This window comes from Tenrec ecaudatus, chromosome 13, assembly GCF_050624435.1.
Source record: "Tenrec ecaudatus isolate mTenEca1 chromosome 13, mTenEca1.hap1, whole genome shotgun sequence".
Taxonomy (NCBI): Eukaryota; Metazoa; Chordata; class Mammalia; order Afrosoricida; family Tenrecidae; genus Tenrec; species Tenrec ecaudatus.
This window is the reverse complement of record NC_134542.1, coordinates 49,833,544-49,851,069: the sequence shown is the minus strand read 5'-3', so window position 1 is coordinate 49,851,069 and position 17,526 is coordinate 49,833,544. Positions and strand designations below refer to the sequence as shown.

Below are 17,526 nucleotides of genomic sequence, written 5' to 3'. Positions count from 1 at the left end.
TAATCAAGCAGATCTTTTTCAAAATGCTATAAAACTTATCGAAGGTGACAAAATCTCGGTAATCAAAGTAGCAAATGAAGTTAATAATTTAAAATTTCAGTGTCAAGAGTGGTTAGAAAATAATTTTCTTCCGTTAACTATCCATAATAGTATAAGCCAGCTAGAAGAACAAGGTGCAATAAATCGTGCAGATATCATAAAGCACATTAAAAAGTTCTATAGTAAGTGCATAGATTATTTAGAAGAGTGGACGGTACATTACAATGATGTTGAACATTTTCATTGGGTTACATTAAAACAAGAACTTAAATGGCATGATGTGCAAAAATCATTTGATCATATTACTCAAAATCTCCCATATAGTAATACCTCCTAAAATGATCTTTTTAATGAGGTATCATTATTAAAAAGTATATTGATAAGGAAAAGGTTAAATCTTGGGCACCAGCAAAAATCACAATAGAGAACAAATGCTCAGAAATATTTCATTGTTTTGAAACAAACCATGTTCCATACAGTAATGCACTAAAAATTGTGGAATACACGCTGTCCTTACCAGGAACTAATGCTGCGACTGAACGCATTTTTTCTACGGTACATAAAGTGTGCACATCAGAAAAATCACAATTAAGTGTTGAGACTTTGAAAGCCATTTTATATGTGAAATATAATTGAAAAAATTCTTGTGAAAAAAATTCATGACCTTTTAAACAACGGCAGCAAGCTACTAAAAAAATTCACTCAAATGATAAATATGCCAAACAATAAAATAATACTGTACATAATTTTAATGTATTATATTGTACATTGTACTTATGTTGAAATTAATATATATATTACAATTCTATTTTAACATTCTATGAAAATTTCTGTTGCTTCATATAGACCAAATTTTTAATCAAGAGCCCCACCCCTTCCCCTCTCAATGGTGTCCTGCTTTACCAATGTTAAAATCTGGTCACCTTACACATGGACCTACCCTGAGGCAGTCCTGGGTGCTAGAACAGCCACGTCAAGACCCCTGCCAGCACTGAGATGCTTACATGCTCACTGAATTCGGCTTTTCTCCTGCAGTTGGTGTTATTACAGGTATTTTATGAGATGGAGGACTTTGTAGATTGGTGTCAGACATATGGGTTTGTGCAGCATTTGGGTTAGGATGCTTTCTTAATGTGCACTTACCCTTTATATAAAACTCTCTCTGGTGCATGTGAGTTTCCGTGGGTTTGTTTCCCTTGTTTACCTGGACTGATGCATTGCATTGCTCTTCCTACAGTCCAGGTTCGCTACCGATCCCCGCATACAGATTGAATACGTTTGGTGAGAGGATGCAACACTGACGCACATCTGTCTTGATTTTAAACCATGCAGCAGTCCCTTGTTCAGTTTGCACAACGGCCTCTTGATCCAAGTCCAAGTCCCATGTGAGCACAATGAAGTGTCCTGGAATTCCCATTCTTCTCAAGGCCATCCATGGTTTGTTATGATGAACAAAATTAAATGTATCTCAGAGTCAATAAGATGCAAGTAAACAACTCTCAAGAACGCCCTGCTTTCAGCCAAGATTCATCGAACATCAGTGATGATATCCCTTGTTGTGCATCCCCTTCTGAATCCCATTCTGTCAATCCCATGTCAATGTAGTGCTGCAACCATTGTTGAATGATCGTCAGCAGGCTTTTATTGCATGTGATATGAATGATATTGTTCTATAATTTTAGCTTTCTCTTGGGTCACCTTTCTTTGGAACGGGTAGAAATACAGATCTCTTTCCGTGAGTTGCCAAGGAAGCTCCCATTTTGATTTCCTGGGATAGGTGAGTGAGTGCTGCCAGTGCTACATCAGCTTGTGGAAGCGTTCCAATTAGCATTCCGTCAATTCCTGGAGCCTTGGTATTGGCCAATGCCTTCACTGCAGCTTGAACGTCTTCCTTTAGTACCACTGGGTCTTGCTCATATGCTACCTCTTGAGATTGTTGACCGGTTCTTTCTGATACAGCACCACTGGGTCTTGCTCATGTGCTGCCTCTTGAGATTGTTGACCGGTTCTTTCTGATACAGCACCACTGGGTCTTGCTCATGTGCTGCCTCTTGAGATTGTTGACCGGTTCTTTCTGATACAGCACCACTGGGTCTTGCTCATGTGCTGCCTCTTGAGATTGTTGACCGGTTCTTTCTGATACAGCACCACTGGGTCTTGCTCATGTGCTGCCTCTTGAGATTGTTGACCGGTTCTTTCTGATACAGCACCACTGGGTCTTGCTCATGTGCTGCCTCTTGAGATTGTTGACTGGTTCTTTCTGATACAGCACCACTGGGTCTTGCTCATGTGCTACCTCTTGAGATTGTTGACCGGTTCTTTCTGATACAGCACCACTGGGTATTCTTTCCATCTTTTTGAGCCTTAATGCATCACTCAATATTGTCCCAAGGGGATCTTTTAATATTGCAACTAGAGGCTTGAGATTTTCCCTTGAGTTCTTTCTGTTTAAGGTTCTTCTTTTTTGGTTTTCTCACTCTAGGTCTTAGTAAATATTATTATCATATGTTACTTTTCTTTTCAAACTGTCCTTTGAAATTTTCTGTTTAGCTCTTTTACTTAATCATTTCTTCCATTTACTTTAGCTACTCTCAAATGAAGCACAAGTTTCAGAATCTCTTCTGACATTCTCTTTGGTCTTTTCTTCCTCTCCTGTCTTTTCAATGTCATCCCGCAGTTCACCAGGTACTCTGTCATTAGTGTCAGAGCATCACATCTGCTCCTGAGATGTTCATGAACTTCAGGTGGTTGTATTTGGTTCTTGTGGACTTGTTTTAATTTTCTTCAGCTTCAACCCAAACTTACATATGAGCCACAGACAGACCCTGGTTTTAGCTGCTAATAATGAGCTTCTCCACAGTCTGTCCCCACAGATGTATTCAATTTGATTTCTGTATATTCCATCCTGGAGAATCCCATGCTTGTAGTCTGCTTTTTATGTTGTCAAAAAAAGACATTAGCTATACACAAAGTGTTGGTCTTTCAAATCTCCAGTTTCATTAATATCACCAAGACCGTATTTTCCAACTACTATTCCTTCTTCGTTTCCAAATTTTGCATTCCAATCACTAATAATTATCAATGAGTCTTGATTGCATATTTGATCAATTTAAAATGGAAACTTTGGGTAGAATTCTTCAGGCTCTTCATTAGCAGCTTCAGTAGTTGATGCATATATTTGAATAATAGTTGTATTGACTGGATTTTCTTGAATGATGATTGATATTTCCTCACAGAGACAGCTTTTTAGCTCAAGTTAGATCTTGAAATCTCCCTTTGGACAACAAATGTGATGCTATTCCTTTTGACTCTGTGATTCTAGGCAGCGTAAACCTTATGGCTATCTATGCCTAATTCAAAATAGCCAATGTCACTGGTGATTTGGTCTGGTCATGGAGGATGCAGGGTGACAATGTAACAACACGAAAGGGGTGTTCACTGGGGGGGGGGGCAGAATGCATGTGGTGATCAGTAGAGGGAGGAAAGAAGGGAAGGAGAGAGAAGGGGTGGCATGAGGACACGAGGCTAGTCAGCCAGAGGAGGTGCAGTATCCACACCCACAGGTGAGCAGTGAGGTAAGGACGAGTGGGATCTACACCCACAGTGAGTGGCTACAGATGATAGACGGTGGGCAACACCATAAGCAAACCTCCAATCCGTGAAGGCTCTGTGGTAATGCAGAAGGTGTGTTGGGAAAGGGGGGTATAGAGTCAGTCATCCCTAGATACACAGGCACTACAGCATCCCTAGATACAGCAGGCTTTGAGGCTGGAGGAGGTGGGCTGGGATACTGATGCCAAAGACAAGGGACAGCCCTGACTCATGCAAAATGCCAATTTCATGAAATGACTTGGTCTTTGAAACCTAACCACATGGATAAGTGAGAAGTAGATTCAATTGCAAAAAGTCTTACATTTAACAATATTATAAAGTTTACAAAGTGATGTAATTATAATAATTATTATTCCACGAATGTTCATGGAAAAATTCCATAATCTTAGATCCATTTAACCATGAACTTTTGAAACCCACTAGCACATTAGGGGAAATAATATTTAAAAGAATTGTTCTTCTATGTCCCATCAATAAAATTATAATTCAAAATTTATATTAATATAACACATAGTAAAACTTTAGCAATGATATTGCATTTGCAACTAATGAGAATAAATAATTTCCCCAAAATAGAGCAAAAAGAACCCGATTAAAAGTTAGCATTCAGAGAACCCAAAGCCAAACCCGTTGTCATTAAGTTGATTCCAAATCATTGTGAACCCATAGCACAGAGCAAGTCCGTCCTATACAGGAAGGCTGAGACCCTACAGAAGGCGACTGGCACTTCGTTCTTCTGTGAAGCAGCCGATGTGGTCAAACCCCTGACATCCTCTAGCACAGTGGTTCTCAACCTTCCTAATGCCATGGCCCTTTAGTACAGTTCCTCTCCCCAACCATTGCATTATTCTTGTTGCTACTTCATAACTGTAATTTTGCTACTGTAATGAATCGGGTGACCCTTGTGAAAGGGTCATTTGACCCCCAAAGGGGTCGCAACCCACAGGTTGAGGACCACTGCTCTAGTAGATCTAAGCTTAAATCACTGTGTTACCATGACTCCATCTCTAACTAAGTATTAAAATAAAAGAAATGGTGAATGAAATTTTAAGTAGATTTATGAAATTACCTGAGATCCTCTATTCATATCAAGACCATACCAAACAGGTTTCTGATCAGGGGATCTACTGGTCCACCAGGTTTTACGAGGTATGCTGGATGGATTTGCTGAAATACATGATTCGCCGGTTTCCATATTGCAGTATACTTTTATTGCATCTTCAACAACTCCTTGGTTAGGGTCAATCCAGTAATCACCTGTTTTCAAAAACAGAAATAGCCTTAATCAAATAGAATTAAGAATATCCCAAAGAATTGACAGAGGATTTAAAAATAGGAACTTACTAGCTAAGAACTCTTTTAAGATAGGGTATTCCTGAAATGAGATTGATTGAGATAAAAGCCTTCACTGTGAGTTACACTCCACATAAATAAAATAAGCTCCTTACAAGTGTATTAAGCAAAATAATGATAAATGGAGAATATATTACAGCTGTCAAGGATTTCCCTTTGTCAGATCCATAATCAATACCCAGAGGATCAACAATCAAGAACTCAAACATTGAAATGCATTGATAAATCTGCTATCAGAGATCTCTTTAAAGTACTGAAAAGGAAAAATATCCCTTGAAGGATGAAGGGTGTGCCTGACACAAGTATGGTATTTTCAATCACCTCATATGCTTGAAAAAGTTGGAAAATGAATAAGGAAGAATGAAGAACAATTGATGGCTGAACTATGGGGTTGGCAATCAATCAATCAATAAATTCACCCTGCGGTGCCAAAAGAACAAATAAATCAATCTTGGATGAATGCTCTTTTGAAGTAAGGACGCTGTCTCATATATTTTGGACATTTTCAGAGAGAAGCCAATCCCGGGAGAATGACATAATTGATAAAGTAGAGGCTCAGCAAAAAACAAAACAAAAACTGAGGAAGACTCAATGATATGGATTAATCCAGTGGCTACAACAATGGGTTCAAACCTAATAACGATTGTGAGGATGGCCAGGGCCAAGTAGTGTTTTGTTCTGTTGTAGACAGGGTTGATTTAACTCAACACCTAACAACAATATGCGTATTCCTTAAAGAAAACATTAAAATTATGCACTTTATGTACTCAGCTGCTAATCAAAAGGTTGTGGGTTACAGTCCACAAAAGAGGCACATTGGGTGAATGGCATGGCGATCTACTTATGAACAATCAGCCATCGAAAGCCCTGTGGACTCATCCAGTAGACATAGTTCTGCCTTTGTGAATGAAGGTTATTGAAAATTTTGCCCTATCACTAACCCCTATTGTTTAGGTAAATAGTGCCCAGTCACTTAAGAATTTAATCAACACAAGTCAACAATTAATGTATTGTGGTTATTATAATTTCATTTCTCAATACTACTCTATATTCTATATCACTGGCTAAATTAATGCCATTATCTATAGAACAATCTCCTATGCCCCAGGGGGATGACTGATGATATTCTCCAATATAACATTATGTCTCTAGAGTGAACCAGGGACATATATAAGCCAGAAACATAAGAAGAGATTTTGGGCTTGCAATAATTCTAGTTCCAATATAAGAAAAATTCATCTTAGGACATGGTCCTGCTTGATGCCCACCCTTTTAAGAGATCACTGAAGGTTGGGTGTGACTGAAAAGTGTGATGAAGACACCACCTGGTGATCGGCTACCAGGAAGAATAGTGTCTGGTGTCTTAAAGGCTTGTCTTCAAACAAGCAGCCATCTGACAAGGTGTCAAGTAAGTCCACATGGAAGAGGCACCCCAGCTTGTGTGATGCAAAGACTGTATGCCATAAAATCCAAAGGAGTGAGTGATAACAGAGCTTAAATTGAAACCACCTGGTCTATAAATTTATAGGAATTATAAATAACAGTGGGATCCCTTCCCTTTGACCATGGTCAAGGGATGTGAATAGTCTTGCTATTGGACAGAGAGCATTATGAAATCAACTAGTGAAGATATGTTAGGCTAAATTGTAATATCTTATCATTTGAGCCCCCACTTGACCTATTTTCAATGTGCTTTAGTTTTTAATATTTTAAGATGTTTCAGTTTTTCAAATGGGGGTGAAGGGGAAATGCACAGAGACTGATCCTCAGTGACTCCTCTGATCGGAGAGCAGGCAGGTGAGTAGCCTGGCTAGCATGCAGAGTGCATTGCTAGTGGAATACTGCAGATGCTACTGTGTTAGAACTTAACACCTTATCATTTTGTTTCCCTTTGGCTCATTTCAAATTGCTTTAGTTTTAATACTTTCTGCTTTCTTTTCGATCGTGGTTTTTCTCTGTTTTACTTTGTTATTTTTGTTGGGTTTGCTTGGGCTTTGGGGTATGCTTTTCTGTAAGTGAAACCCAGGAGAGGCCAATCTAGAGAGACAGTAACCGGATTAATGGCAGCTGGTGGGTGTGGCAGGGGAGGCTCATAGTGATGGGGACTAATGACAATGAGTATAACGAAGAAGACACTGTTCTAAGACTGATTGTGGTCATGATTGTACAACTCTTTTTAAATGATTGAACTACTAAATTGATCCGTGGATTATATGCCAATAAAACTGTCTGAAAAATAGACAATAAAAGAAGAGAGCCCTAGGGGGCACAGTTCTATAGCGACACAAGTGGGGCCACCCGAAATGGAAACAGTTCAATGGTCACTGACTTACTCGACAGGCAGTTTCCTAAGCTCTTTACAAAACCATGTACTTAAGACTTAAGAGTCCGTGCAAAGTACCTGCCCTTGTGCTGTTGTTCTTACTTTATAGATAACCAACTATCCAAACAGAGAGTTCATCATCAGTGGGTAAGTAGCTTTGTCTTCAGAGGAGTACTACTCCATCCATTTGCTAAGACTATAAAACTTTATGGGAGCAGATAGCTTCTGCTAATAGGTTTGGGCTGCTTAATCTGCTGTACCACCAGGTATCCCTTTAAATTCATAGACCCAACATCTCTAAGTAATTTTAAGTTGACTACAATAAAATAGTTTGTGCCAAACAGGTGAATAAGGTACAAAATGAGGTGAATTTAAATTAGAATGCTATAAATATCTCATTTTTCCCCTAAAACCGATAATTTCCTATATGAGATACTCACGGCCCATGCCATAGTTCCTGATGCTGAACATGTAGTTAAGTTGATGAACTAACCAAGACACATATATGTATATATTGATATACTTGATACATTTTATTTTAAAAACACAAATGAAATAATGGGAGAGTACTAGGATGCGTAGGATTGAATGTAAGAAGTGCGTACTGTTCAAACATGTCACCCTAAGGGTGTGATGGGGTATGCCTGAGACGAATCTACTAACACTTCGGAACCAACAGCCATCCCACAGTAAAAAGTTAAAATCTCTGCCCCAGAAAGGCTGCAGGCAGCGGTTCTCAACCAATGGGTCACGACTCCTTTGGGGTCGAACGACCCTTTCACAGGGGTCCCCCGATTCATAACAGTAGCAAAATTACAGTTATGAAGTAGCAATGAAAATAATTTTATGGTTGGGGGTCAGCACAGCACGAGTAACTGTATAAAGGTTGAGAAGCACTGGTTTAGGGCCTTTGAAACCCAAAGAGGCAGCTCTACTCTGCCCTGAAAGGTTACGGTGAATGAGACTAGGCTTGATGAATGTGAGTTTACTGTTCAAAGATAATCATTTCAGCTGTCCATGCCAGTGTCATTTCAAACGGCACGCTCAACATCTCATAGGTAAGTCCTGTGACTTTGCGTTCCTTTCTCCGGGTTTTATTAAATCAATCTAAGTGATAGAATACTATACACTGTAAGCATGGTTCATATGATTAAGAGGGGAAAGGTGCTTTATTTCAAAAAGCAATAGAACCTCAACTATAAGATAGCCCTGCCAACAGCTATCACTAACATGTGACTCAGGGAAGATTACGTTATGTTAAAGAAACTCAATACCAAAATAAATGTGATAAATGATCTATGCTTTATTCTATTCTCAGGTCACAATATATGATAAAATACTAAAACTTCTGAGAAGTCATGAAGGTTAAAAATTACTCTTGCTTAGCCATGTACATTACAAATTTACATCATTATGAAATGTTTTTACTCCACACAATTTATTAGTAATTGAAGATATATAGACTGAAAATAGATTACCGTATATACTCGTGTATAAGCCGAGTGGGGTTCAGCTTATACATGGGTCAGTGGTACCCCAGCGAGGTGTAACATCTCGCGGGTGATTGCCGTTCCTCCACAGTTCATTCAAAGCCCCACTAACACTGCAGGGCTTTGAATGCTTGTTTACTCACATCTAACCAATCAGAGCCGTCCCATGACGTGGACGGCTCCAATTCACAGAAGCACCCATAGTGATTCACTTATGCCGGCAGCTGAACTGGTAAGGATGTATCTGTGGCTGTGCTCCATCTCTCCCCGCTGGTCTCTGTGTTAATTCACATCCTGCATTTCCCACCCTAGGCTTCTACTCAGGTGTCAATCAGTTTTCCTGGTTTCCCAAGTAATAATTAGGTACCTCATCTTATACTCGGGTTGGCCTATATTCGAGTCTATATGGTATATCTTGGAGCTGATATGTTGCCTACTATAATACTTATCATTCTATCATATAATTTTTCATGTACGACCCCCACCACGAAAGCATAAGTGCTGGTTCCTGTTTACTGTTCTATTTCTGGTGTCTTTCCCAGGCGGCCTCTATGTACTCACCACTCTTCTTTGTGGGATGGCAAAGCTTTAAGTCATCACAGGTCCGGGCCGGGTGCTTTTTGGAGCCATCGGGGCTGCGCATGGTTTCGATCTGACTACTGAGTGACTTCAGGGTAGCATGGACCCCTGGATCTGTTTTGTTCTTGTCATCTGGGGCAGCTTCATCTTCAGTGAATTCTGGAAGTGGATCTGGCATGTTCTCATCATAGTGCCCCATAATATCCCCAAGAGCAGCTGTTAGGTGGCCAGGGGGTCCTGGAGGGCCAGGAGGGCCCGGTTCTCCAGGAGGACCCTGAGCAATTAAAAAGAAATTAGACATACAACTACGTCATTGTTTTTCTATTAAACAGAACAGTATAGGTGGGACTTGGTAAATAGATAATTGCCACTCAACACCCCAATTAGTGATACTGAAAACAATTTGATTTGTGTCCTTTGTAAGTAAGTTGGGCTAGCTTTCCAAGTTATAATCCAAAGATGAGGGATAATGCTTACAGCATTCATTGCATTTCAGCATATACTTTTGTCAGCATCTAAGATAAATAAATGTTAGAGCACAAATATTTGATCTGAGGCTTGCCTTAAAGGCAAGCATATATATTTTATGTTGAGAATATTCAGATATATACATTCCACTCAAAATCCTTAAAGAGCTAATAGGTAAAAGCAACATAAGAAGGTACTAAATCAAACAAAAAATATGATGTTTAGTTTGCAGCTAGAAACTTGAAAATATGCAAACTTAAATTTTTAAGGACATTTTGGGCAAGTTTAGCAGTTTTAAAAAACTGTTTATGAACCGAAGTTGGAAGATGAGATAGACAGAAATGCGGCTCTGACTTTCATAAAGCTACACAGCAAGACCCAGGAGAGAATTTATCTTTATCCTGAAGGAAAGGGGAAAAAATGGGAATACCTTTTCCCATGGATTCATTCGTATATAGATTAAAATGATCTCCTTCAAACAAAGAAAGAATTCTGTTTAGTCATTTTAGTCTAAAAGAAATAATTCTGTTTTGTTGCCAAGCAAAAACTACATGAGTGATAGGGATTTGATCCAGGAAAAGTGATAGAGCCTTGGAAGTGGATCCTACGGATTCTTTCTAGGAATCCTCAAAAAGAACTCAGTAAGCTGAAGGAACAAGCAAATAACCCACAGAGACATCGCCTGTGAGGAGCACAGACCTGGAGTTCAGACGTGGTCATTCTGAACCTGCCTCTGCCTTTGACTCTATGGCTTTGGACAAGTTCCTTCCACTTTCCGTGGCAATGTTTCCTCCTTCTCAAAACCAAACTAAACTAAACTTACTGCCATCAAGACAATTCTGACTCACTGCTGCCCTATAGGACAGAGTAAAACTACCCTGCGCATTTCTGAGACTGTAGCCCTTAAAGGGAGTAGAAAGCCTCGTTCTTCTCCCAAAGAGTGGCTGGTGGTTCAAGCTGCTGACCTTGTGGTTAGCAGCCCAATGCGGAACACACTGGGCCATCCAGGCTCCTTTCTCATTATCAGAAGAGATGTGTGGTTTTCAGGGTCAGATAATGATTCTATGAATTCCTTTACTCTTGAAAAAAAAGTCAAGAACCACAAAAACAAAAGTATTTGAATTTTGTAGCTGTTTTCTATTCACATTTAGAGAAACACACACAAAATTCCAGACCATGAAAATATAAGGCGTTCTGACCTATTTTGGTTTATAATAAATATTTTCTTTAGTAATATCATCATCCAAAGGCAGAGACATAAAGAAGAGGAAAATGTAAATAAGATCAAAAAAAAGAAATATCAGCGAGAGAGAAGCATACCCTCATAAACACACAGGCACACGAGCACGCACAGGCATGGTAGAGGTAGAAAGATGCTTTCCAGAAGCCTGAGAAGCAAAGTTCTAACCCTCTAGCTCTAGTTTTACACAATCTTCAAACCAATATGTTGGAATGTGTGATGCCTATTCTCCACATCTGTCATTCTGATTAAAGAAAACCTTCTGTTTCAGACTCTTCACTTTCTAGCATAAAACTTAAGTTTTCACAGCATCATAACTGTATCTCACAGTCATTATTGTACTATCATTTAAAGGAAATTAACCATTTTATAATTTTAATCATAAATAAAAGCTCTACTTGCAATATATTCTTATTGGCATCAAGGCCTGGGTAGCTAAGACTCTGGATTACCTGAATTAAAATTTCCATGCAACAAATCACTTTAATGTGGCTTTTTAAGCTATAGCCTTGAAAATTCCACAACATTATCATCTGTGCCACAATCTAGGAAAGAATTGTTTGATTCATGATAAAGAATATCTTGAAAATCTACTCAGGACTGAACGCATTGTGGTTGAGCTAGGAGACTGTTCATTCTCACACTCCCCTAGACTTATACAAAGGCCAGTCTCACAGCGGCTCAGGGGCTTCACTGCCATCCAGAAGCATATGGGGCGGAACATGTCCTTTGGACTTTGGGTTCCTGTGTTGAGATGTCCTAGGTCCAGAGCAGAGCTGGCACACTGAAAATGAAAAGACAGTCATCCCACAAAGAGAGTGACACCCACAGTGGGTTTGTCAGTTCACAGAGATGGGCACCTCCGTGCTGGGTTCTGCCTGTGCCTGAGGAACTGTAACGCTTGCCTATGCAGGGCAGAGGCCCGAGTGTGGCCTAGGCAGCATGGTGAGAGGGCTGGGGGCCCTCGGGGAACTCCAGCTCAGGCAGCATTGATTGAAAGAGAGGAAACCACGTAGATCTGGAGAGTTTAGCAGGAGCCTAGAAGGGTCCAGCAGATGAAACTCTGGAATTCCTGAGCAAGACTCTTCCCTCCTACATGGCAAGGCCCATGGCCAGAGGCAGAGCAAGCAGCCTCAGGAGGCATGTGGGACCCCGGTAGCTTGGCGGTAGCCAGAGGCAGCGATGATGTGAAGACAGCATGTGACCTTAGCCACATGTGTCAGCCAGAGACAAAAGAATGGACATGGCACATTTGGGGAAGGATCAGTGCCCTTTTGAGAACCGTGTTACTGTTTCCTTTCTATGAATAGCGATGATGGATTTCACTTCGTCAACACTAGAATCACAGATGGCGCTTGGGGCACTGTCTGTCTGCGTGTGCCGCGCAGGTCTGGGTAGACAGACTGGAATACCTATAAAAAGTATTTAAACTGTTTATACAAATCAGCTCTTCTATGGCTTTAGGTTTCTTTTCAAGATTCCGCTGTCTTTTATTCTTCCGTCTGCATGGACTGTCCTCTGAGGGTGGTGGTCCTTTGACAGAATCAAAACTATTAAAATCCGTAGGATTACTTTTGTGCAAATCCCCATGATTTTACCTCAGGTCCTGCTTCGCCGACAGTGCCCCGAACACCAGGAGGTCCAACCGGTCCGAGGGGCCCAGCATTGCCTTCTTTCCCTGAAGGACCAACGGGGCCTGGAGGACCCTGTAAGCAACAGAGATTGTTTCAGATTCTGTGGGAAAAACAATACTTTCACAGAGTCCTGGCCTTTCTTTTTCATGGACCTATGGCAGTGATTTCTTGGATTCATTTTCCTGAGGACTAACCAAGGCAGTTCCAGAACTCTCACGATGTCTGTGAATTCATCACACCCAATTTCTCCATCACGCATGCACGCTGAGAGACCAGCTCCAGTCAAGGACTTTAATGGACTAATCACCTCTGTTGTCTTTTAGTGGAAACGATTTCATGAAATCTCAAATATTATAAACTTAATTGGGACCTCAACTAACTCAGGAAATGACAGAAGTTGGGATGTTTTTCATAAGTGTAAGTTAAATTTGTATGCTTACATGTCGAAAGTTGACCCCACCAGGCTTGAGGATTTTCATCATCCTGTGCTCGATTTTATGATTTTTACAGAGCATTTAAGACAGGATTTTTTTCTGCTTCCCCAAATATTATGTATGTTACTCACCACAATATTAATAACCTACTAGAGTCAACGTTCATACTAATGTAAAATTTCCCAAAGCTCCACATAATGGTTCCAGCTTATGATTTACTTCTGAATTAGCTTTATGCAAACTACCTCTAGTGAATTATCTGGATTACCTAAGGGAAAAATGCATCCAGCTTCCAATTCTGTCTCCACTTCATGGTTGGTCTTATTACAAAGTCTCAAAGAATGCAAGTTTAAAGGAAATTTCTATTAGCACAGAGCACGAAAATGAACTAACGCATGAGTACATCCAAACCCTACGTAAGAGATTTTAATGTGGGCTTATGATGCAACATTTGCAGGTTATTTTTACTTAAAAGTAATTGCTGAATGCTTCCCCTCATATGTTTTCTGTCAGCTTCAAAGAAACTAGGCCAATTATAGCTTCAGTGCCATAAAAATAATGAGCACGTGGTAGCAGTATATCACTAAAAACTTTTTTATTTACATCTGGAACTTATTTTTTGTTACTTACTCTTGGGCCAAAGGGTCCAGGGATTCCAGCACTGCCTTGTTCTCCATTTGGACCCTAACAAGGAAGAGAACGTTTCTGAATGCTGCCAAAATATTTAGCTTATGAAGTTTGCCATCCGTTGCTTCTTGAAACATACTGTGAAAGACTTTCGCAGCATAAACTATTTGACAAGATCATCAGTCTCTGCTAGGTCGGCATGAGTTTGTTGGCTTTCAGCCTTATGTGACCAGGACTAAACACAACATTAAATGAAATGATCCATATATCTTTCTGCTTCATTTCTTCCAAACAAACTCTAGCTAATATATAGCTAATTATATAAAGGTCAAGTAGGTAATTATGAATCCAGATATTCCATGAAGTGAAAATAATATTTTAAAAATAAGATCAACTTCCATTTATTTATAGACACATGCATACCCATGTCAAGACAAGAAAAATGATGAAGCAACAACTCACAGGAGGTCCAGGAAGACCTTGAAGACCCGTGAAACCTCGGTGACCCTTCTGACCTCTATCACCTCGATCTCCATGATCCCCTTTGTCACCACGGGGTCCTTGGGGTCCCTGGAAATAGAACCACCATGATGCAGATACTGCTGTTCTTCAACGCACTGCACCCTTGCTAGTGCGCTTCATAAGGACTCCATTTTATCCAAGTAGCATTAGCCCTAAGAGTCTTTGTGTATTTTTCCCAAAGAACGATAAGGAATCATTAAAACCATAGACATTGAGTGAAACCAGTGAACATAAGAAAACTATCTAAGTCAGAAACCTACCAGAAAGAAAACTCAAATATTTTCTACTACAGTGAGCAATTCAACGGTGATAAGACCGCATGCAGTCAAAGGTGGAGAACTTGCCAGACTCAGAAACACAAGTCCTGGCTCTTTCTTCTTTCACTGAAAAATGCAACTTTCCTGAAGATTCAGTTTTTTTTTTTAAAGTTTAACCTGCATTTGTGTCTAAAATATCACTGTTTTAGGTTTGAAATTATCTAAATGTAACACTTCCTAAAGGATTTATCTGGTGTGTTTAATGGATAATCATTTTAGATAAAATATTACTATCACATATAACTTTTAAAAATTAAAGCCATGAGTAATAAAGTATTTATCATGTTACCTCTTAGAATAAAAATGCCTATGAAATTTGTATGCTCAAACTAACTGGACATGTAAACAGTGACTAAATTAAGAAAATAAGGAAATCTCATTTGCATAAACTACACAAGCATATCGTCCTTCAGACATACTGCTTCAAAGAAAGCACAAAGAAATGCAATATTGTTTCCATATCCACAAATTTATAAATGCAGTAACCCCACTCATGAGAAATTTAAGGAAAAGTGATCATTAAGAATCCTATTGTAGAACAAAAGCTGAACTCAGAGGGGAAAATTGTCTGTTCAATTGCAGAATTTGTTTTATTTAAGGCCTGGGGAGTAAATATAACTCAGGGGTCAAGTGGTTGACAGTCAGGTGACATAAAGCCACCAATCGTACGCTCAGCTTCTGTTGTTTGGGGTTTTCCTAAAAGAGAATTGAAAGGCCTCAGTCTGACTTTGAAAGCCGTAGGAAATCATCAGATGGGCTGAATCTAGGAGTAATATTTCCCTGGTTGCTTTTGTTTGGATTTTCTATGTGCCCTCTTCTTTCTTTTCTAATTTTCATGTCTTAATTTTCAAAATGTATGCAAACTATAGTGAAAATAAGAATTATTGTAATTACACTTGACATATTGTACATGCCAGTATTATTTATTTAAAACCTTTTTTTGTGATCTAAACCAAAGACTGAAGAGCAAATGACCAGTTCCACACTCCATAATTATACATATTTTATTTCAATTTATCTATCTCAATCCTCACATTGCACCTTCTTTTATCCTACTTCCTCTCAGTGTTTCTGGTTTGCAGCCCTCCTTTCCAGACCCTCTGCCCTTGGGCAAACACCACCCTTGGGGCCATAAATGGCTGATTATTCCAGCACCCAGGTGAATTCACTTCCAGAGGAAGGGAGACCAATGGTCACAGTCTTGAGGATTCCTCCAGTCTCTACCCAACCCATAAGTTAAATATCTAAATCAGCCTGAATGTTTTCATAAATTTAGATCAGTTCATTTATTTTGAGGTCCCCAGTGTTTCATAATTGGAAAAACTACTCATAAAGCACTTCATTCAATTATTAACTACAACTAATTTATAACATTGCTTTTATAATTGGTAAAAATGTTCACACTTCAGCTAAAGTCAAAGTTGATAGATTTAATTTATTAATATGACCACTATTTTAAGAATACAACTATTCTTCATGGATATGGACATTGATTTAAATAAAGAGGATGAAAGCAACATAACTCATTAGCCCACTGAAACTTACTGTGATCCTCAAGTCAATTCCAAGTCATATTGACCATGTTGACCTAAGGTAGTACATTTTTACAGAAGCAGGATAGCCTCATCTTTCTCCCACTGGTGGGTTTGAACCTCTGACCTTAGCCATCCAACACTTACTTGACAATGCTACCAGGTCTCCTATGTGACATTAAATGTAAGAGATAATTCATTCATAATAATTTAACCATAAAATAACAATTGAACCAAAAGCAATTTCAAAGAGCAAAAAGATCCTAACTTGAGAAGGAATTTTATTGAAAATAAAACATAATATTTACATAGCACTTTTAATTTATAAAAAAGCTTTCTAATCCATTCTCCTTTGAGATGCTTAGAACAGCTCTGAAAGGGGTACATTCATTCCTATTACTTGGAAAAGAAAACTATGAGTGTGAAAGTCTTCATGTATTAACGAACTAATCCATAGATAAATTCAGAGAAGATGTATTTCAATTATAGAAGCAAAATGAAAATTCAGAGTATTATTTTATATTAATATTTTGTTGAAAGTTTGAGGAACTCAGTAATTTTATTTCATGAATCTTAAGTTATACTTGCATTTTTTATCAGAAAATATTTGTTACATAAAATTGAGAACTTACAGGTAAACCACGTTTCCCAGCTCGACCAGGTGGTCCTATAGGACCCCGAGAACCCTAAAAGAAATTTTGGAAAAATTAATAAATAATAAAGATATGATATACATAGGTGTATAGATATGGAGTATAAACATATGTGTCAGTCGTTGGGTGTTTATATGTGCAATCTATGTATATATTTTTATGTTGAATGATTAAAGTCAGACCAATGACCATGTGCAGGTAAACACAAGCTCATTATAACTCCACTGATATTTCTACAGGGAATTCTTTTCATTGACTTCCCTGCACAGAAACACTCTAAAAGGTGTCTGAGGCTTTAGATCCTGATAGGAATAGATGGCTTCCTAATTACATCTCCTAAAAATCATAATAGTTTAGATGATAAAAATCACAGCTTCAAGAGTTTTTAAATTTCTCTTAGAACAAAAAAAAATTTCATTTAAGACCAAAAATGCATATAGTTCATACATCATTGGATATTTAGCAATTTTTTGTTTAGATTCTTGAGCCAAATGTACATGTATGACTTGTAATACAGCATATCCACATGCATGACACCCAGTACAAGATTGACTCCCCTCTTACCGGCTCTCCTCTTAGCCCTGCATCTCCAGTAGCACCAACAGGGCCAGGGGTTCCAGGGGCACCCTGCGATCCAGGCAGACCTGCAGGCCCAGGGTCTCCACGATCACCCTGACAAGATCAACCATTAGAGTGGCATCTT

The 17,526-nt window shown here is 39.0% G+C and overlaps 1 protein-coding gene across 1 annotated transcript in view; it reads right to left on the bottom strand.

Moving 5' to 3' along the window:
- Nucleotides 1-17,526, bottom strand: part of COL5A2 (collagen type V alpha 2 chain) — a 166,680-nt gene that overhangs the window by 6,276 nt on the left and 142,878 nt on the right. Inside the window, exons 46-52 of the mRNA XM_075529347.1 lie at nt 17,388-17,495; nt 16,803-16,856; nt 14,262-14,369; nt 13,803-13,856; nt 12,703-12,810; nt 9,379-9,670; nt 4,721-4,908 (exon numbers count right to left, since the gene is read on the bottom strand). Of these exons, the coding sequence (XP_075385462.1) occupies nt 4,721-4,908; nt 9,379-9,670; nt 12,703-12,810; nt 13,803-13,856; nt 14,262-14,369; nt 16,803-16,856; nt 17,388-17,495 (912 nt within the window). The remainder of the gene's footprint in view (nt 1-4,720; nt 4,909-9,378; nt 9,671-12,702; nt 12,811-13,802; nt 13,857-14,261; nt 14,370-16,802; nt 16,857-17,387; nt 17,496-17,526) is intronic.